Genomic DNA, 22,521 nt, shown 5'->3' on the forward strand with positions numbered 1-22,521 from the left:
AGAGTAAATTGTTAATATTAAATTTGGAATAAAAATAGAGCAAAAGTAAAATGAACTATAATGCAAAGCATGGTATGATTTCTAAATGATGCTAAAATTAGATCCTGAATGAAGACCATGGCGGGGCATAGAGTGACAACCCAGCCAGGCTTGTATCTCTTATTTTTGTTCTCTACATACAATTATTCCCCCTTGGATGATGAAATGACTTCTTAAAACAGGCAATTATTTTGCCTGTAGTCTCTGCTCATCTTAGGAAGCCCTTCCCACCGCCCCTGCTGCCTTCTGGCTCAGCTCCCATCCCGGTGACCGTAACTTCCTACTTGTGTTGGACCAGCGGCCGGAAACACACAGACGCCTCCATCCACGGCCCGCGGTGTGGGAGCTCTGAACGAGCAGGAAGCCTGTGTGTGTCCGTTACCTCTGCACCTGCGTCTCCCAAATGACCGAGGATGGAGCTGATAACGGCACAGGTTATAAGAAGGACGTATTGTATCGGTGTGAGTTTGCCTGGGTCTTCGAAGGAAAAGACACCACTGGTCTCTCTGTGATGGAGCAGAACCTGGACCGGCTTTCAGCAAAAATCGGTTCCGTTATCTGACGATCTGTCACTGGGCACGCCCTCCCGAGACCCGGAGGAGACCCAGCAACCGCAGATCACCGCACGGGCCGGACTCGGGGATCGGAGCTGGAAGAGACACACGGGGACACCGGGAGGGCAGCCCAGGCTTTTTAATCTGTATCTATAGAAAACATTTATATAAGCTCTCTCATCGAGGGTTATAGAAATACACTTCACATAGAATAGTGGACTGCGGTGTCCTCGCTGTGAAAATAGCACATTTTATTGAGAGAGGGCTCCGATGGCCCCGAGTTCTTGTGGATGTCTTGAAATAGATCCATGTCCTTCTCTTGCAGTCACTGTTACCGAGAAGAGCACAAGTGCCGGCCGGTGTCCATCACGCCTCGGCCAGGGTCTCCCCCTCCCCGGCCGGTGCTTCCCAGAGCCGCCCGGGATGCAGACAGCAGCACGGTCCCCCGGGAGCCGCCCGCGCGGCCCCGGGTCTACATCTGCCTGCATTCGTGCCTGGTGCACATGGCCTGCCGCTCGATCCTCCACGTCCCCTCCTCGTAGGTGCAGTGGCAGACGGTGCACTCGTCCGTCTTCACCTCCCTGCCGGCTGGGATGACGGCCGTCTCTGCGAAGCAGTTGGGACCTGGGGAGAAGAGGGACACGCGGTCAGGGCGGGCGTGAACACGCGACGTCGTCAGCTCTACGTTATGTCGCGTTCACTCTCTTGTACGAAGGACAGTGAGGAGGTTACAAGCGACACACAATTTTTATAAATGACAACACTCTGGATTTTCACTAACAGACTATTCAGTTTGGGGACAGTCATCTGATTCAGTTAGTTCCAAGCAATCAGAGAAAAACTTAGATGTGACTTTCAAAGAGCCAGTCTTCTTCATGGCAGTTTCAGAGGAGGGGCTTTTAAACAAGTAAATTGCTTGAACCGCTATGAGTCCAGTGCAACCCACACCTCTTAGAGCACGTTTCCAAGGTCAGCACACAGAATGATCACCGGGACCTCCCAGGAAAGCCTGGTTGCAGGTCCCACGCCAGCACTTGGGACTCACAGGCTTGGGGGGACGGGATGGGGGCAGGGAATCGGCTTTGCTAACAGGCTCGCAGGTGGCACTGACGCCGCCCATCTGGGGCCACATTTCCAGAAGCAGCGTCTCAGCCCGCCCTGGGGCTGTGTCTTTGGCAAGTCCCCTGCGAGAACTGAGGGGCCCCCGCAGTTCTCAGTCAAGGTCACCCGTGAGCTCATCAACCCACAGAGGTGCCACATCTGCATTTTACGTACAGTCAAGGACCCAAAGGGACGGCTGTCAGGAAGATTTCCAGTGTGCGTTGAGACATGGTTTTCACGTTCTGTTTCGTGCACCTGACGTGGAGGTGAATGGCTGCCCCCGAGCCACGCCCTCCCCGAAAATGGAGACCTCGGTAGTGACCGCAGCCTATAGCAGCGCCCCCAGCTTTGAACTTGAGCCGAGTGCTCACCTCCTCCCTCCCCCTTCCTCGGCGCCAGTGCCTCTGATAATGTGCTCACCCCCAAAACACGTCTGATCAGACCACCCCAGCCATGATAGAGATGAAAAATGTTCATCCAGAAAATCTTAAAACATCAGTCAAACCAGCAATTGCAAAGGGAGTGCAGGGAGAACCCACGTGCCCTTCACAAAGCTTTCCCCGAGGGATGTACTTCTAGCCCGCATCCAGGCCCGGAACTGACCAGTGTAATTGGTGTGCACACAATCGCGTCATTTTTCCGTCTGCGTGGTTTTGTGTCAACGCCACTGGGACCATGATACAGACCGTCCACCACCACGGAGACCACCCTTCTGCAGCCACGTCTCATGCCCGCCCCACCGCGGCACCCGCACCCTGGAATCACCGTGCTTTTCCCATCTGTAGTTTTGTCGTTCAACAATGTCACGTAAATGGCGTCACACAGTAAGTCAGCTTTCGAGGTGGGCTTTTTAAACCCAGCACAACGCACTGGAGACCCAGCCAAGCATCAGCTCGTGTCTCTTTACAGAGACGGCGTCTGTTCCCGTGGACTGGACGGGCTTCACTTTAAACGTTCACCTGCTGATGGATACTTTGCATTTCCCGCAGTTTCTTGGCCGTCGAGAATAAGGCTGCTAGAAACACTCACATGCATGTTTCCTGTGAACGTAGCCTTCATTCCTCTGAGATGAAGACCGAGGAGTGTAATTCTGGCGGTCTCGTAAGAAACCGCCAGGCTGTTTTCCAAAGTCACGGTAAGCGTTACACCCTGACCCGCAGTCCGGTTTATCCGCATCCTCGCCAGCATCTGGTGTTCTGAGGTTTTCCATCTTAGCCGCTCTGACAGGTGTGCGACGAGATCGCAGTGTGGTTTTAACGCGTGTTCCCCTCGTGGCTGGTGACACTGACGCGCCCGCGTTGGTGGAATGACGCTTCCTGTATTTCTGAATGCAATTGTTTGGTTTTTACTGTTGAATTCTGCAGGCGCTTTTTATAGGCTTCTCAATACCAGTCCTTTCTCGGGTGTGTGGTTTGCAAATACGTGTCACTAGTTTGCAGTCTGCCTTTTCACCATCTTAACAGGATCTGTCACAGATCAAAAGGTTTTAATTTTAACGAGGTCAACGGTGTCAATTTTCTCCCATGCTTTCGGTGTCCTGAGAACTCTTCTGTAAGCCCCATGACCTGAAGATTTTCTCTTACGTTATTTTCTAAACATTTAATAGTTTTACGGTTTACATTTAAATCTGTGACCCATTTTGAGATACGTCTTGCATAAAGCGTGAAGTTTAGGTCAGGAAAAAAAGATTTTTTTCCTTTCTTTTTTTTTTTTTTTTTTTGCCCTTGGCTGTCCAATTCTTCCGGAGGCATTTGTTGAAAAGACCATCCTATCATGGGGTGGCTTTGTCACCTTTGTCAAAAATAAGTCATGGCTCTATTTCTGGGTTCTGCTCTGTTTCTCTGTGAATACTATACTCTTGTCAATACTATAATCTCGATTGGGGGTAGAATGGTCTTTATTCTTTTCAAAAATTACTTTAGCATTGCAGTCGCTTTGCCTTTCCAGGTACATTCCAGTATCTCCAGAAATACTGCTGGTATTTTGATAAGAATTTCATTAAACCTGTATATCAACATAGAAAAACTGATATATTTGCTGTATTAATTCATCCAACCCATGAATGTGGTATTTGCACCCCCATTTATTTCTTTTCCTTGATTTTTTTCCGTCAGTGTATTGCAGGAGGAGGGCGCAGCTCAGTGGTAGAGCACGTGCTTAGCAGGCGTGAGGTCCTGGGTTCCATCCCCAGTCCCTCCATGAAGAAATAAATACATAAACCTAACCTACCCCCCAAATTTTAAAAATTAAAAATTTTTTTTAAATTAAAAGATTTTAAAATTAAAAAAAATAAATTTACCAAGAAACAGATTATATTACAAAGTTAATAGTCATCAAAACGTAACAATGACACAGAGACCAGCAGAATGAACTGAAGGGCTGTGGAAATAAAACACACGTGTAGATCAACGGATCTCCCACAGAGGCACGAGAACACAGTGAGGAAAAAAAATGGTGTTGGGAAAACTGGTGTTATGCACGCAAATGGGCCATACGCAGAAACCAACACAAAGTGGAGTAAAGACTTAAAACGGAAGACCTGAAACCATGAAACTCTTAGAAGAAAACTTGGGGTGGGGGGAGGAAAGCTCCTTGACGGTGGTCTTGACAATGATTTCTTGGAAAGCACAGGAAAAAAAAAGAAAAGAAGAAGAAACAAATGAGACTATAAAGGGTTCAACCAGCAAAATGAAAAGGCAACACACAGAAGGGGCGAGAACACGGCAAACCGTGTTAATATCCAAAACGCACAAGAAACGTATACAGCTCAGTGGCAAAAACAAAGAGATAACCCAGTGGGGAAAAAAAATGGCAGAGAACCTGGGTAGACATTTTTCTAAAAAAGGGCTACAAGTGGCCAAGAAGGACCCAACAAGACGCTCAGCATCGCTCATCACCAGAGAAATAAATGCACGTAAAACCCACAAGGCGATGTCAGGCGGGATTAAGCTATTCTTGAAAAAAAAAAAAAGTTAACAAGTGTTGACAAAGGTGCGTGCGAACCCCCCAAAGCTGTCAGAAGGATTGGGCAAACCCGCCGTCGGAGGACCACGTCCCCAGCACCGTGCTGATGCATTCAGACGTCGGGTTTTAAGCTGACTTGGCAGGTGGCGTCCCGTCCCTTAGACAGGAAGGCTGCGCACAGAGAGGAGCTCTAGAACTGTAATTAAGGAATCGTCGTCACGCTAATTAAGCCATATTTATGCACAGCAAATAAAGCCGCGTTGACAGCTAATGACTGAAGACAGATACACACTGTCAGGAGACAGGGAGGAGGAAGGGGGGTCTGGAAATAGGATGGAGTGTCAAGGCTTCTGAAAAGGAAATTCTCCCCCCGACCCCGCCCTGGAGCTGCCTCATACAACTTTCCCCAAATAGGAATTTAACTGAAGCACTAAATTAAATCTGAATTATGCAAAAAGCACATCCCTGAACACACCTGGAGAATGGCCTTCTACTGAGGTATGAGCTGGTGGTCTTAAAAGAGCTTGTCTATACATTTAGTCATTTCTAGGAGTCCATGAGGCAGGCGCTGTGTCCCCAGTTTATAGATCTGGAAACTGAGGCTCACGGAGACTCAGGGACTTGGCAAGACCTGGCAACCACAAAGCGGCCAGCAGGAAAATCAAAACCTGGCCTCCTCCCTGAGAGGCATATGTGTTTCCCACAGAACCAACCAGAACTGCTCCCCCATGTGGGACACTCCCCTGCATTTTCCAGTGTTCTTGGACGATACATTTTAGTCTCCTTCCATATGGACTCAACTCACTCCGCCTCTGTCTCTTAGGGTCCTTATCAAAATCAAATGTTTACAAGCCTGCGACAGCCTCCCATGTAAGTCACAGCCCTCGCAGTGGGTTATTTCCTGCAAATAACCTTCCAGGAGCAGAATCCCCGGGTCCCACGCTCTGAGCATTTTGAGCACTTAATCTGCACTGTCGGGGGGGGGGGTGTTCCAGAATTACCCTGTGACGTCACTGTCACAGTGCACACGGGGACAAATTTCCAACTTGTTGGTTCTATGGGGTCTAGTTCATGGCTTTGCATTTTTCGGTATGTTTGATCATTTTTGATGAAAACTCATATTCTGAAGGCGTTTTCTTCTAAGAGAGCCCAGCGTGTTCCCTGGAGCAGTTTCACGGCCTCTTGCCTGGGTTTACGTTAATTAATCCGTGCTTTGATAGTTTCTTGAATTAAGGAAACCCCAGGAAGATCAGAATGAAAAGAGACAGTGGGGCTAATTTCCTGATCTATCAGGTGTCTCGATTGACAGGGAAGTTCTCTGTCATCTGCTCACAGTCCCGTCAGGGTTGCCTACCTCTTATTGAAACCAGGAGCCCATGTCGGTCGGCGTTCTGGACGCACATGGGGTCTGCGGCCCCAGCTCACCTGTGAATGTGTGAAAACCTCAACCCTTGTGACGTGCCCCATCCTTTATTACCCAGGTGACTGTCACCACCGTCATTTATCATCTTCCTAACTCTTCACTTTTCTATACAGCAGAAGATACAAATCTTACGGCTTGATGACTATTTGCACACGTACATACTTGTGAAGCCACCACCCCAGGAAGCTTCTTCAGGCCCCTCACTACTTAAGTCACTATCCTCTCTTCTCCTACCAGTGATTGTTTTTCCTGTCCTTGAACTTCAAATAAACAGAATCGTAGATTACGTAACTCTTCATTCAGCGGCATGTTTCTGAGGTTCGGCCGTGCCTTGCATATCAGAATCAGTTCATTCCTGTTGACACCTGAGAGGTTCTCTGCTCCAGGAACTTGCCATCGCTGGTTAATCCAGTCTCCCCGTGACGGGCACTGAGGCTGTTTCCAGTTTGGGACTGTCCTGACTAAGGCAGACACGTTCATTTCTGTAAACGTCTCTCTGTGGACAGCGCGCTGCACATCTTGGGGGCGCGTCTAGGAGAAGAACTGGGCCACGCGGGGCCGTGGGTCTCAGTTTCCCAGGCAAGTCAAGAGACGTCCAGCCCACCTTCCTCCTCCCCATTGCTTTCTCTTGGCCGGCTTTCCCACTTCAACCTTTGTGGGAGGAACGGATCGTTTTTCAAGACTTTCTTTTATTATAATTTCTTGGACCAAAAGATAGCAAAATTGGGATTTAAAATTTTGCAAAAGGATCCAGAAAAAAAAAAAACTAAGTTATTTTGAAAACTTAGGAGTAACCATGACACAAGGGTTGTAGCATCTAATTTTTTAAAATTGAAGTATAGTCAGTTTACAATGTTGTGTCAATTTCTGGTGCACAGCACTGTGTTTCAGTCCTACGCATACATACATGTATTCCTTTTCATATTCTCAAGATACTGAGTATAATTCCCTGTACTGTACAGTAGGGCCTTGTTGTTTATCTGTTTTATATGTAGTAGTGTGTATATGTTAATCACAAACTCCTAATTTATCCCTCCCCACCCCTTTTCCCCTTTGGTAACCATAGTTTGTTTTCTATGTCTGCGAGCCTGTTTCTGTTTTGTAAATAAGTTCATTTGTGTCCTTTTTTTTTTAGATTCCACATATAAGTGATGTCGTATGGTATTTTTCTTTCCCTTTCTGACTTACTTCACTTAGCATAACCATTTCCAGGTCAATCCATGTTGCTGCAAAAGGCATTATTTCATCCCTTTTCATGGCTGAGTAGTATTCCATTGTGTAAATCTACCACAGCTTCTTTACCCAGTCATCTGTCGATGGACATTTAGGTTGCTTCCATGTCTTGGTTACTGTAAACAGTGCTGCCATGAACACTGGGGTCCCCGTATCTAGTACCTAACTTTATAGCACGTGAGTCATGGTTTTGTCCTATCTGTAATTTTTCTTACCTAGCGTAGGCCTTCATTTTTAAAATCTTTCCTCTCTCTGGAATACTCCCCCATCCCCTTCTCCACCTGGACTGGTGAACACACCCTTCAGACCCCCTCCCATCCCTCCCTGGGCCCCTGGGTGGAGAGAGCCCTCCCCTTACTGTGTATTTCGTGAATGTTTCATTTACAGCAGTCATCACATGGACTCACGGCCAATGTCTGTCTCTTCCCCTAAACGTTGTCATGACACACGTTACTCATAATTATGCCAACGAATTGCTGCAGGATTTAAGCACATAGCGGTCTGTGAATATTTATGGGGAAGAAAAAAGTGAACGACAGAGTAAATGATCCCTCACTTGCAGGGTTTTGAAAAACTCATAATTCAGAAAGAGAAACGGCTGATATTTTCCTAAGTTGTAGTTTATCTGGAAATTATATTCTAGAAAACCCGACATAAATTTGAGACAAGAAAACATCTCTCCTTATAACCATCTTTCACTACCTCCCTCCACGAGACCGGCTGAATGCACGTGAACACTCAGGAGAGTCTGCCGTCGGTGCTGAGTGGTGCGTCCGTGGGACCCTTGTCGTCCTCTCTCTGCTTCTGGACGATTCTGCCGCCCTTACGAGACAGGCACGCACTCCCCAGGGAGACACAGCGGCCCTGAACCGGGCGCGCCTCATCGCCCAAGCACTAAGTAAGTGCCGTCCTCCGCTGCTCTGTGACCAAGGAAATAAACCAGCGATGGCTATTTCGAAATGTGCACAGAAGTAAATTTGGAAAAAGAGGGCCACACCTGGCGCCTGCTTTGAAACAAGAAGAGTGCCAGTGCAGGGGATTATATTCAATGTCTTGTAATAAATCATAATGGGAAAGAATACGGAAAGGAATGTATGTGTGGCTGGATCGCTGTGCTGTGCACCGGAAACTAACGAAACACTGTAAGTCAACTTCCTTTCAGTAAAATAAAAAATAAAACAGAGAGCTTGTCCTCACCTGATTAAACCTGTTCTCTAAGCTCTAGACAAACCACTAATGTCACCTCAAAACACAAGAATACAGGTGTTGTCAGGAAAATGGGTTATTAACTGAGTCTGTCTCACCGTCAATGTCCTTTTCCCACCATAAAATCCGTGCTGCTGTAAGCAGTGGGCCCCGGAATCCACGTGGGCAGGTCTGCTGGCCTCCTGACTCTGCACATGGGTCTTGGGGACATCGTCACCGCCTGAGGTTCACAGCTGATTGACAGGTGTACCTGAGGACCGGCCCCTGGGTCTCCGGCCCCGAGCTGTGGGGAGCCAGGGCTCGGAGGAGTGAGTTCCTCGGGCTTTCCTTGTCTCTGGGGTCATCCGTCCATCCATTTATTCATTTGTAACAAACGAGTTGTTTATGTCAGCTGTGCAGCCCCGCCCCTCCTAGTCCAGGCATCTCTGTCACTGCTGTCCCCTCCTGTCCCCTCCGTCCCCTCCTGTCTGTGCTGAGCAGCAAATACTGACACAAAATCCGTGAATGAAAACACAGCCTCTCCCGTTTTCTCATAACTCATCCTTCCCGGGGATCTTCGGGGGTAAACAGTCTTTAAATATGTCTTTTGGTGCCGTTTTGGTCAATGTCATTTCCCTGTGGACTCATTAAGTGACGTGGACCCAAGAAAGTCCAAGTCTCTTCACAGGAAGGTGCTGAAATGAAAAGACCCTTCATTTTTCCAGTGAAGACGTCCAGATGGCCGACAGGCCCATGAAAAGACACTCAACATCGCTAATGATCAGAGAAATGCAAATCAAAGGCACAGTGAGGTATCACCTCACACCAGCCAGAATGGCCATCCTTCAAAAGTCCACAAATGACAAATGCTGGAGAGGCTGCAGAGAAAAGGGAACCCTCCTACACTGCTGGTGGGAGTGCAGTTTGGTGCAGCCACTGTGGAAAACAGTATGGAAATTCCTCAAAAGACTAGAAATAGACTTACCATATGACCCAGTAATCCTGCTCCTGGGCGTATATCCAGAAGGAACCCTACTTAAGGATGACACCTGCACCCCAATGTTCACAGCAGCACTATTTACAACAGCCAAGACATGGAAACAGCCTAAATGTCCATCGATAGATGAGTGAATAAAGAAGCTGTGGTGTATTTATACAATGGAATACTACTCAGCCATGAAAAACAACAACATAACGCCATTTGCAGCAACATGAATATCCCTGGAGATTGTCATTCTAAGTGAAGTAAGCCAGAAAGAGAAAAAAAATACCATATGAGATTGCTCATATGTGGAATCTAAAAAAAAAAAAAGGATTCAAATGAACTTATTTGGAAAACAGAAACAGACTCACAGGCATGGAAAAGAAACTTATGGTTACCAGGGGGAAGAGGAGGGAGAGGGATAAATTAGGAGTTTGGGATTTGCAGATACACACAACTGTATGTAAAACAGATACACAACCAGGTCCTAGTGTAGAGCACAGGGAAATATATTCAGTATCTTGTAATGGCCGATAATGAAAAAGAATCTAAAAAAGCAAATACACATGTATAACTGAATCACTTTGCTGTACAGCTGAAACTAGCACAACATTGTAAGTCAACTATCCTTCAGTTAAAAAAAACAAGAAAAGAAAAAGGATGCCCATGGTGTTTCACGGAGCCTGGTCCAGCCCATGCGTGGGTCGTAGGGAAGAGGCCCACGGGGCAGCCCTGTTCCATCGGCCAGTGTTTGACCTCTTGAGCTCTCAGGCTGTGACGTCCGGGGCCCCCTGCCCCTGGGGGCTGCCCCTCCCAGCTCGGCTAACTCCTAGAGACAGGAAGCCAGCCCCCCGCACCCCCAGGGCGCCTTCCACATGTGATCTAACCTCCAGCCTCTTCCCCAAGGGGCTCACATTCGGGGCCACCACCCCTTTGCTGTGACCCCGGCCCCCCCCGGGGCCAGGGACCGGATAGCGAGGGGCACCCTGGGGCCCCGAGCCCTGAAGTTACTCAAAGTACTAGTCCTCAGCCTGCGCACCCTGCCTTACCTGATCCTCCCCATGGAAGCAGAAACCATGGTAAAGGCTCATTTGTGCACAGTGTCCTCTCCCTGAGCCTGCTGGCTGACCCTCTGCCCACGGCCCCTTCCTCCCGGGAGACGCAAGCAAAACCAAGTCTGTTTTTAGTGGCAGTGGTCTCCTGCTCTGTTGGCCACATAATTCCTCGACGCTATGAAACGTGTGTCCCCAAGAGGGTCACGGTGACAGCACAGGACCGGTGTTCAAGGACCGCAGCCCAGGCCTGTGCTCAGGGCCACGCGTGCACTCCCACGTGCCCCACGTGACAGCCCTGCAACACGGTGACATCGTGCCGCCAGGTGAAATGGGAAAAGCCGAGGCTTACAGACAGTGCGTCGCCTGTCAAGGTCCCGACACGGGTGTCACCAGAGGTGGGGTCACAGCCTCATCGGTCACCATGCTATAAAAATCCTCCACCTTCTGTGTTTCTTCATATTGCCTCCCACGGGAAGGCCTGACACCCTGCCAGTGACCCTTATAAAACCCATCCATCCTCTCTGGCTTGGTGTCCTCTTAAAACACTTTGCAAAGCCGGAGACGACATTTTCAAAGACATCCATCCAAGCTCTGCAGCGCGGCCCTTCTGCTCCCTGCCAGCCAGAGTGAAATTCTGCGGGGAGCAAATCCACAGCCTCACGCTGAATAATTCACCGATAAAATCTGCCAGCCCGCTAATTATTCCTTCAGCGAGAAACAACCAGATACTTGGATCATAATATTTTACCTCATCATGGCAAAAAGCGCCGAGGTGGCAGAGGGATCGAGACGCCGGGGTTTGTGCCTGTCAAGTGACGCTCGGGAAATTTACATACCGATCAGTACACAGAAAAGGGGAGATGGACGCCTTCCTGTGTCGTGAAATTACGGACTAATTCGAGACATAGGCAGTTGCAGGGACGTGCGGGGGTGAATCTATGTGTCAGCAACTCTTTGGTTACCGTGGAGACCGAGACAGATGTCCGTCTGGTGCTCACAGTCCAGCGGGAGAAGCAAGGCAAGTGATAATAACAACGTGGAGTGATGAGGATACAGGGAAAAAGTTGTCTGTCTCAGACTCTCAGGCTTTCTAGGAGGAAACGCTTGGCCTGAATTCTGCAGGGCCCCAAATTAGGAAGGCATGTCCCTCGGGGGACATCAGAAGCTCAGGCCAGGGGGTAACGGGGGAGAGAAACTCTGACCCCACGTTGGGTCTGTTTCCTTTACGTTCACCTCCGTCTCTACTGCTTCTGCTGTAAGTTAACCACTAAAGGGATGTTGCCCATCCGCTAAAATGGCACATAATGGCCCGTCTCTGGGAACCCTGCCTCCCACAGAGAACCTTTGGGGCCAAGAGGAACTGCCCCAAACAGAGATCCGTCTTCAGCCACAGGAAGTCCACACTTCAGGACACCAACCTTCCAAGATCCTTTCGCACCAAGTCAGGATTCCCAAGAAAAGACCGTAACATTTTAACAAAACGAAAGCCGACAAACTACGGTTACCAGAAATTAATGTGACACTGTCAACTGACTACACTTTCCCAGTGAGACTCACCCATTTGGGAAGATGAACTGTAAAATCGTGATTCTGATGCCAGTGCAGTAACTGTGGGTTCTCGAAACGTGGGCTTCTGACCTCCATGGTAAATTGGGTTCCCGTCGGAGGACGTCCCCCAACCCCCACCCTGCTGCATCCCCAGTGACGTTCTTTCTGTGTGCAGCTCTCTCATCTCAGGACGTTTCCTGTGATCGTGTGGCTCCGACGGGCACTGGTCCAACACACGTAGTCCTGGCCCCCAGCCCCGGGCACCATGCGGGGGCCTTCGGCCTCAGGAAGGGAAGCCAGACGCAGTTTCTGCTTGCATGTCTGTTCGTATAGAAGGCGTCCACCCTCCCCAGACCTCCCCCAGGTTTCTCTCTGCTTCAGGCACGAGACTGAAACAGACTTCAGCACAAACAAGAATGTCGGTGGGACTCCAGACACTTCCTCAGTTCTAACGGCATCAGGGCCGTGTGACGGAGTGCCGGACACTGCTCGTACGTGGACACCATGGCCTCTCCAAGTCTGGTCATGTCGGGGGACCATTTCAACATTTGCATTTCAAAGGGGGAGTTAAATTCAGTCCTTAGCAACTCTTAATAGTTGCATGATGGGGGGCACCTTACACACCGCCTCTGAGGCTTGCTTTTTGATTTGTAAAATGTACATCATATTTATTTCATGAGATCTAAATGATACAATATTGATTAAAAGCTCAGAGGATTTCCCAGAAACTCGGGGGCCTTGAAAAATACATGACAGTTATGATCATGACCATCTTAATATTACGAGCACGCTGGTTAATCCATCCTTCAGAACTCGGCCTGTGGGCCACTCCAAGACCAGTAGAGAATCTCATGCAACTGTCAGGGTGAATGCCCCGGGGCACCCCCACCCCACTGGTGGGGGCCCCTCGTCCCCCATCCCTGGGAAGGATTCCAGCCCTGAGCAGCCCCTTCCCCAGACTCCACGTGCCTCTGCCAAGGACATCCAGACCCCCTGGAAAGTCCAGCCAGTCCTCCTAGGAAATGCAGCCGAGGTTTAAGGCAGAGGTTACAGGTAGATCTCAGCCTACGTCCTGCACATACGACCACTCAGGAGTCCTGGGTGGAAATGTCTAAGGGTCGCAGAGCGAGTCATCTTTTGTGTGTCACTGGCCAGAGGCAGAGCCCGGACTCTGCCTCCCGGCTCCTACCACAAGGCTCCCCAACGTGGGCAGCGGTCCTCGCCCCAGCGCTGCTGTGAACCCCCACTCGGGTTCCCCAGACCCTTCCAGACCCCCTCATCCAGGCTGCAGAGCTCCGGCTTGTCTTCACATCCCTTCCTCCGAGCTCCGCTTGGCGCCACCCCATCGCACACATAGGAGGCTAAAAGCAAACTTTCCAACCTCATGGTTCTATTTTCTGTAAGGATGTCAAAGATGTTTTTAAAAATTATGTTATATCATAAGAACTAATGGGACAATTCCTCCAGGGCCTCAAAAAAAGAAAGAAACACCGTCCTCTTCAGCAAAACGTTTTATCTGTTTTATTAGCACCAGGGGGCACGTAAGAGATGAGATTTTTTAAATTTCTGCCCCCCTGGCCACTTGAAAATGTAAAGCGAAGTTTGTTTTCCATCTCCAGTACGTGTCTGTGACCTTTGGAAAGCATCGGGGCTCCTAACTTCGCTATTAAACTTACTTTTTTTTTTTCTCCTTTCTTTCAAATCGCATCCCTTTTTTAAAGTTGACGTCTCTTCATAGTCCCGGTGTCTTCTATCAGCCTCGTCAAGTACTTTGTAAAATGAAGTGGGATGCAGCGGATAAAGCTCGCTTTTTCATGGATGCTTTCCAGCTTTGATCAAAGAAGACACACAAAGCCAGTGATTTCCCCCAAACAGACGCCCCCCGACCCCGTTCCGATGAAGCGCTCTGGGTCCGCGTCCAGAACGTCACTCCTCCATCCAGCCTTTGGGATTACAAGGCGGATCTTCCAGTGAAGGCCCATTCTTCACTTTCCGCCAATAAAGGGGACCCCAGAGTCCTTCACGTGTCCCGGGGACGCCCGTGCCCCTGCCTGGCCCGGCAACTTCATAACTGGGCTTATTTGTCGGTACCGGTTTCCCCTGCGTTTAAGATCGGTTTTCGCAAAAGGTTGGAGACAATTTTCAGCGATCATTCGAGGAATGTCTAAATTTAATTAAGTCTGATTACACAAGGCGGGGTGAGAAACGTTTGCAATGGTCCACTGAGCTCTGGGTATTTAAATTCGCTCCCTGAGCAACGCGGCTGCAATTCTTAATTTAAAGTCCGCACATCTCTATGGGATGGGTTTAACCTTTTTTTTTTTTCTTTTTTAAAAGAACTGGGTCATTTTTGTAAAGGTTCTCGAGTAACTTCAATAGTTGCCGTGTTATTAGCTGTAAAGGCAATTTTTAATAGCACACAAAGCGAAGAACTGAGAGTTCGGAGATGCAAGCCACACATTGTGAGGGGTTATTCTTCGGCAGTCAACGGCGCGCACGTTCGGAAGTGTTTTGAAATTTCGTTCACAGGTAGAACACAGGTAGTGTGAGCTTCTGCCTTGAACTCTCTCTCAAAAGGAAATACACTCTAGATGCGTCTGAAGGTAAACAATGGTTTGGTTTTTCAGTTTTCAGACTATATATGTGTGTGTGTATCTCAAAATTCTGAAAATATTTTAAAATTTGGACAACTACACCTTCTCGACTTACTTCTGGGGTATCAATTTGTCTGGACACAAACTGTCGCCAAGGCTGTTGCCCCAGAATCACACCCCTGCTCCTCCCTCGAACGGAAACCAGTGGCTCTTGTCTGAATTTCAGGAGCCAGAGAGAAAAAAAAAAAAAAAAAACCAAGAACCAGGCAGAACCAGCCGGGCCCAGGATGATGTCCAGGAGACCTTGAGCCTCGCTGTCCGCCCACTGCGATGCGTTAGCTGCTGAGTGACACACCCACTGGCGCCAGGACAGGTGACGGTTGCCATGACAACCACCGGAAAACCCCGTACAAGGACTGGAAAGGAGATTTGCATCAGTTCCAGGTCAGCACAAAAACACATGAATGTCCCTCTCTCTCTAACCAGCTCCCCCTCCTTTGCCTCCGCCCTCCTGCATCTTTGGTGTCTCCACCTGAACAGGGTTAGGAAGTTGATTTGCAAATGAGGTTTCCCCATCTCTATTCCAGTGCTGTTCCAGCCTCAGCGTCGATTTCGTTCTTGGCTGTGCAAATCCTATCGGAAATGGAATGTCTCTGATCGAGACAAGGGGTCTCAGCCCGGCCTAAGACCCCCGCGTGGGTCCAGGCAACCAATGTGGGAACAAATTGAGAATAATAATGTCATCACAGCCAACCCCAATGGCATCGCTGCTCTGCTGGTTCCCTAAGGGATACAGGAAGGTCATGTTTCTATAAGGACGCTCTGCTCTGCCAACAATGTGTTCATCACAGCAATCAAAAAATGATTTAACTTTCGACACTGAACTTTTAAAACCTGCATCTCCAATAGAATGAGCAATCACACTAGACGTTTTTACCTTTGACGACATTCATTTCCGAAAGCTTTGCTCCGAGTCCGGGAATTGAATTTATTTAAAAAAAAAAAAAACTGAGCTACACTGATTCTCTATCTGAAGCATACAAAAAAAAAAAAAACCTGATATGCATTGTAAAATGATTATAAATCAATAAAAAATGTTACATTGTTAAAAAAAAAAACACTGATATGAAACTCACAGTATTTAAGTTTTTACTGTTGTTCGTCCACGATGGGAGCCAACATATTAAGTGGTTGTCTCTCTTTCTGTGCAAATACAGAAACCCTGCAATTGCAAATGAGCCCAAACAATAAAATAATTTGTTATAAGATCTTAAAAAAAGAAAAGTAAAGAAAAGAAAATGAGTTTGGTTGATCTAGGGTAAGAGGCTCTCAGTGAGAATGCCCGGTTGAGGGTGGTGACAGCTGGTCACTGCTAACGTGGGACCTAGAAACAATGGATGCTCTTAAGCAGGTTCGTTTTCCGATTTATTTGCACCTGATCCCCGAGTTCACTGCAGCCCCGTCCGCGACTAGACAAGGTCTGTGCCAATTACAAGTTCACCTGCAACAACTTTGAGACACGGAAAATCGATACTAAAGGTTTGCTAATTGCTCACCTCCTTCCTCATCTCATTCCTTTAAAAAGAAATTTTTTTTTCCCCTTTGGAGCTCATGGCAAAGGAAATGATTATTTGCTAAACAGGAAAGCACGCTTCAGATGGAGGGCCGCACAGCTCAGGCCGCGGGACAGCTCACCTCCGTCCACGCCCCTCACCTCCCCGGGATCTCCCGTCCTGCCAGAGCGCTGCTGCGTCTTTGCGGGATGACGAGTGCATCTTCCTGCTGATTTTTTCAAAAAGGATTTTGAAATTTTGGATTTTTTTCCCCACTTTGTGAGGCCCTGGAGAGGCAGCCTGAGATGAAATCATGGGAGACATTCAGGTAAGCGTTCCTCTGTATCCCCTGCACGCGCCTCCAGAACACAAGACAAATTTGGGTCCGTTTGATTGGATTTTGTGGGCAAAATGTTACGAGCGAAGGCTGTTACCAGGAGGGGAAAGACCATCTTGCAGGCACTGGATTTCATTATTATTATTATTACTTTAAAAACCAAATTTACATCCTCTACAAAGTTCCTCTAAAGGCTGGATCGGACCAAAATAGCTTTCGAACAAATATCCTTTTCTTCTGCCCTCTGCTCATAAAATCTTCATGAATGAGCCCGTCCTCGAGGCTTTTCTTTCCTCCTGGGCCCCGGAGGGAGCCGGCTCCGTTTCTTTATTATTCTGATGCTGTATTTTACATAATGAACAGCGGGCTGTCTCGGTGAGCAAGGTTCCAGGAGCCTGGGGCCCGCAGCCCTCGGGCGGGAGATGTTCCCGCCACTCACGGCAGGTCAGAGCGTGGGGGGGCGGTGGGGTGGGGGGCCAGGAAGGTGTCTGCAACAGCTGGAAAGACTGGACTGCCTTCCTGGGTCTCAGGGGGCTTGATACCGTCCTTCTCTCAAAGTAAGGGCAGGACGCTTGGTCTTATTTAGAAGGGACAGACCTTGGAAACAGGCAAAGGGACGTTAGTTGACAGTTGAATGTAAACAGCCGCCTGCAGGCACAGGCGAGGAGGGGAGAACGGGGGTGGGGGGGGCGACAGGGGCAAGTCGTGTGCCCTGGCCTTGGGGACATCCACTGCCGCCCAGGAAGAGAGCAGGTCACGGCGGCCGAGGCCGAGGCCGGACACCTGCCGAGTTTTCTGTGACGGTGCAAAGCACGCAGAAAGCAGGACGCAGGCCTCGGCACTGACCCTTCAAAGCAGGTGGGGTTTTGTTTGTTCCAGGAAGGTTTTGATGCTTTGCCAGCGGAGGCAGTGACCCGGGATGTGGCCCAGTCTCCGGGTGGGTTCGGCCCCGAAGGCTGGCTGCAGGGGGGCCGGGGCCCTGCGGGCCGGCTGGGAGGCTGGGTGCGCGCTGGGCCTCTCCAAGCGGCAGCCAGAGGCCTTTAAAAATCCAAATAGTACGAGATAAACAACTTTCAGGGTTTGGGGGGGACACGTGTGTGATACTTTTTGTCAATATTAATCACGTGTATTCGACTTGCCAAAGCATATCCCGTCCTTTAAATAATATATATGGCTTAATTATTAAAGGCAAGCTCATGTGCATTCTCTCCCATTTTATCTGTTGCCTCTTCCAGATGAGCGAAGTGATGTCCAGATGTGGCCGTAGCAGCGGGTGGAGCGGAGCCAGCAGCCCAGCCTCCCCCAGGCCCCGCTTCCCGCACTTCACGCATCTCTCCAAGCCCCACAGGGGAAGGGGTGGCGGGGCGGGTCTTCAGAGCATAACTGTTGCTCTTGTTTTAAGTGTTTGTCTTGTTCGTTTACAGAATGACTTCCTGACACCCCTAAGGGGGGCAAGCACGAGAGAACGTCTGAATTAACCAAGGAAAGGGAGGCGGTCCTCTCGGTGCAGCCAAAGGGGACGGCTGAGGAAGGATGCCCGAGACTCGCCGGCGTCAGTGGCAAAGACCAACAGACGTTTCACCCTGACGGGCTCCTCCAGTCCTCCGGTCCAGTTTGGAAAGTGTTTCTCTCTGAATCGAGCTGCCCAGACTCTGAAGGCTTCCAAGAAATAGCTTTAAAGTCAGAAAAGTCCGTCTTGTATTGCACCCCCATCTTTCAGTGTCCACCCACTTTTTTTTTTTTAATGAAAAAAAATTTTTTTTTTTTTAGTGGAGGTACAGGGGATGGAACCCAGGACCTCGTGCACGTTAGGCGGGCACTCCACCACTGAGCTACACCCTCCCCGCCTCCATCCACCTTCTGAGCTGACCTGGATGCAGGCGCACCTGCATCGGATGCTCTCAGGGGGCGGAGTCTAAAGGGAACCTTTGTACCCACGGCGACCTCACCTCCTCGGTGAGTGGGTCCAACGACTACACTGAGCACCAGGTCCCAACGCAGGTTAACCAGGGACCCTCTTTTCAGAGACCCACAATTCTTCTTTTCTAAAAGAGGGAAGTGCGCCCAATTAATTGGAGATGCTTTTTCCCCCGGTTTAAGTAATGCTTTCCTCATTCCTGGCTGACGTGGTTTCTCATAGACCCTCGGCAAACGGGTGATTGAAGATAAATTCAGGTCCCAGCTGTCAAGATCCCCCGACTGTAACTGCCCTTACGTGACGCCATCTGGTTTAGGAGAGATGAGAGGCAGTTTTCAGAACCTGTGCTTTACAGACACCTCCTGGGGTCACGGGCTCTTTTTTATACCTGAAGTTTATCTTCCTGAAGGACAAGGAAAGGGTCTGGGGTTTTGCTGTTGGCGTAGGAGCACAGTGCGTCGTCTGATCCACAAAGCGGGCACTTCATGTCCCGTGGCCGCCCCCGCTGGCTTGGGGACAGGCTGGACAGACTGTCCACGGGAAGCACCCGCCTTCACACCGTCCACCCCGACAGCGCGCTCCTCCCCGTCTGCATCCCCCCTAAGGGTTTTGAGGTGGTTCAAGCTACCTCTGGTAGTGGTGCCACTGATCACCACTGTGCTGTGGATTTGGCAAAGATGCCATCTGCCTCGGATGAACTGCTTGCTTTATCATATGTGGGGACAACTGACTTCCCTTCCGCTGGGGACATGGGCTGGACATTCCTGAGACCGCTGTGTCAATGACCAGGCAGGTTTTAACCGACGAATGATAACCAAGCAGTGTGGATGGGTAATCAGCCTTCCAGAGCACAGAGCGCCTTGCCTGTGAAATACTCCGGGAATCCTGACCTCTTCTGCTGCTCTGGGCCCTCCTCCTGGCTGAGGCTGGGGACCCACCGTGGTGACAAATTTAGGGGCCCTTTGAAAGAAAATGTGGTGCTGGGTGGCACTTTTTTTTTTCCTTTTGCTTGCTTTTTTTTTGGGAGGATGTACTTAGGTTTATTTATTCTAATTTTTTTTAATGGAGGTATTAGGGATGGAACCCAGGACCTCGTGCATGCTAAGCACACGCCGTACCACTGAGCTACACCCTCCCCACCTCCAGCCACTCCGTCCCCGGGGGAAGATCGCCCACTTGCAGGGGGAGACTCTGCAGAAGATGAGCAGATGCCACAAGGGGCCAGGGACTCAGCCGCGAGGTTGCACCTGCCTCGCTCCAGAGCCGCGGTGTCCCACACCACTTCTTCAAGGAGTGCAGTCTGACTTCACCGTGCAGAATGTTGAACGAAGGGCATCTTCCAATAGAGCCTAAAGCCTGCTCTTCCGAGGACTCTGAGTCCCACCATCAGGGCGACCGCTTCCATCTTAATGTTCCATCTCTGGCGCCTCGTTGCCTCGGGATTAAATCTGACCCCTAACGTGTTGTGAAGGTGGTTCATGGCCAGTCTGTGCCCATCCTTCTGTCCCCGCCACCAGGCCCCAGCTGGTGGGACCATCCCAGCCTGCAGACGGGGTGCCTTCACCCCCCACCCCGACCGCAGCCCTCCCCACTCCCCTTCAGCATCCTCGCCCTCTGGGGAAATCGCCCCTTCCCCTCGCACGACCTGTTCCCTCTTTGCCATTTCATCTCCCATGGATGGACACGGATCAGTCAACGTCTGCGAGTCGAATTAATGAAACTCCTCTGAACCCGCTGCGTTACTTAATTGTCACAGGACGTCGTAGCTGTGGCTAGAGTCACTGTGTCCATTTCAGAAAGGACCCGGGGAACCAGGCTCCTCGGTCCAACTGTTAATCTGAAGACCTCACTCTATTTGGGGCTGTCTGGTAATTCACGTGGTTTTCATGTCAATGACTTTCAACCATCAAGAACCATTTAATCAACTCTACTTCAATAAAAACATAAAAGCCAAAAAAAAAAAGCACCTTCTGAGTGTTACAATTAAAAAAAAAACCACTTAAGTTCTCTTTAAAGTTATTAAGAAAGCAGAGAAGTATAATGCATTGCAGGAAAAAAGAAGTCATCCAACTATTTTAAAGGTTACATGAATATTCAAACAGTGGGCGTCATTTTCTACAAATTAAATTAAGAAAAGGTTAAGGTTATCCTGAAGCCAGAGGTTTCAAACTGCGCGTAACCTTCTGGAAAACCACAGGGCGATCCATATCAGAATCAGAGAAAAAACGTTCCAAGCCTTTGACCTAATTACCTCACTCCTGGGATTCCATCCTAATGAAATAATTCAGCAGCAAACAGAGGCCGCGTACATGGGATGTTTTCTGAGCTGGTCCTCAGGCTTCCCGCCTCCCTCCCTCCCTCGCCACCTTCATCGTAATTCAAGTCAAACAGCAGACAGCTTATTTCCAGAACCGCGTCCCCTCCAGATGGTGAGCTCATTAAGGGCAGGCACCGCATCCTGAGTCATCTTTGGGTCCACAGTGAAATATATATAAGGGTCTGCGTGTTTTATAAAAGTAACATATACGCACACGCACGCACGCACCCAGACTCCTCGACAAAAATCTAAAGAAAACCCCCAGACATTAAACAAAAGCACCAAATGTTCAACAAAAGAGCATCTTTAACTGCAGTGTCTGCTCGACCCTTCCATCAGAAGACAGTGTGGGGCGAGCAGACACACACTACTGTGCATAAAGGAGGTAAACATTAAGGACCTGCTGCAAAGCACAGGGAGCTACATTCAAGTTCTTGGGACAACCTATGAAGAAAAGAATCTGAACAGAAAAAAAAAATACATGCATGTCTGTGTGTAACTGAGTCACTTTGCTGCATGCCTGCAACTAACATTGCCAATCAACCACCCTGCAATAAAAAATAATAAAATTAAATTAACCTGCTTTAGGAAACAGGACAGAGAAAGTTCTCCAGGTGAGGGCATGAGAGCGCACTTCTTTACAAAGGAGGGACCCCAGGCCTGGTCCTGGGGAAGGTCCAAGGTCACGGTGGACGGTGGACGTGGCCACGCCTGGCAGAGGCCAGTCTGCGACCTGAGTCCCAGCTCTGTCTGAAGTCCAGGGCTGTAGGAAACATCCAGATAAAGCCACTGGAAAAGACACTTTTTTTTCCACCTGGAAGTTTAGCAAATGTGCTGAACTCCGAGAAGGGCTTCATCGTGATCATGGGGGTCAGTCTGCACCTAACTTGCCCTACTGACCTGAAGAGTTCAGACTCTTGCCACAGTGTTTGCGGACACAAGTGTCATTTTAAGCGACCCCCAAATTTACAAAGAGGAGCCGCTCACGCAGAGCCCTCAGGAGGAGATGAGAACAAAATTAAGTTCCTGAACTCAAGAGATCAAAACCTACCCACCCCTTCTGTTTGTCCAGCTTGGCAGAGAGGAGCTCTGAGAGCTACCTGAGTTCTCTCCTGAGGACACGGGCCATCCCAGCCTGGCGGGGGCCACCGCGAGCCCAGCGTGGATGCTAGCTGAGGACGTGATGGGGTGCGTTGCGGGGGATCCGAGCGCTTCTCCGAAGCAGGAACCTGATGCTCGCAGGGCTCCATCAGGACTAACAGAGTGCCACCTGAATCCTGTTGCCACAAAACCAAAGCACAGGGACCCAGCAGACACACGGAGAAGAAATACGCTAGCACTTTGGTTCAGGTCGGAAAAAGCCAAGAAGAAGATGGATAGAGCTTTTACACTAAAAAATACATTTATTTATGTGGTTTTTTTTTAGGAAAATGGTTCATGAGGAAGTCATTTCCTCTGGTGCGTTTGTCTCTGTAGGTAATAGTTACTAAGTTTCTTTTTTTTTTGGCTCTGGCTGCCAGAAAGCTTACGGTCAATTCAACTCTGCCCGTCTTTAAAAACAAGCTATTACAAAACACAGGATGAAGGCAGGCATCTATCTGCAGTAACTCCTCCTTGCTGGCCTTTCAACAATTATTCTCTCTCTGCCCTAAGAGTTCCATTTTAAAAATATTACTACACGTTGCATGGTTCTAGAAGCTCCAAAATCTCTAGAAAAA

The 22,521-nt window shown here is 49.2% G+C and overlaps 1 protein-coding gene across 1 annotated transcript in view; it reads right to left on the reverse strand.

The window, feature by feature from the left end:
* Window positions 1-717: 717 nt before the first annotated feature.
* The window catches only part of VWC2 (von Willebrand factor C domain containing 2), a 45,561-nt gene continuing 23,757 nt past the window's right edge, over window positions 718-22,521 (reverse strand). The window contains 1 exon segment of the mRNA XM_032476243.1: window positions 718-1,217. Within this exon segment, the coding sequence (XP_032332134.1) occupies window positions 1,066-1,217 (152 nt within the window). The 3' untranslated portion in view covers window positions 718-1,065.

Source organism: Camelus ferus, unplaced genomic scaffold, assembly GCF_009834535.1.
Source record: "Camelus ferus isolate YT-003-E unplaced genomic scaffold, BCGSAC_Cfer_1.0 contig313, whole genome shotgun sequence".
In the NCBI taxonomy this organism is placed as follows: Eukaryota; Metazoa; Chordata; class Mammalia; order Artiodactyla; family Camelidae; genus Camelus; species Camelus ferus.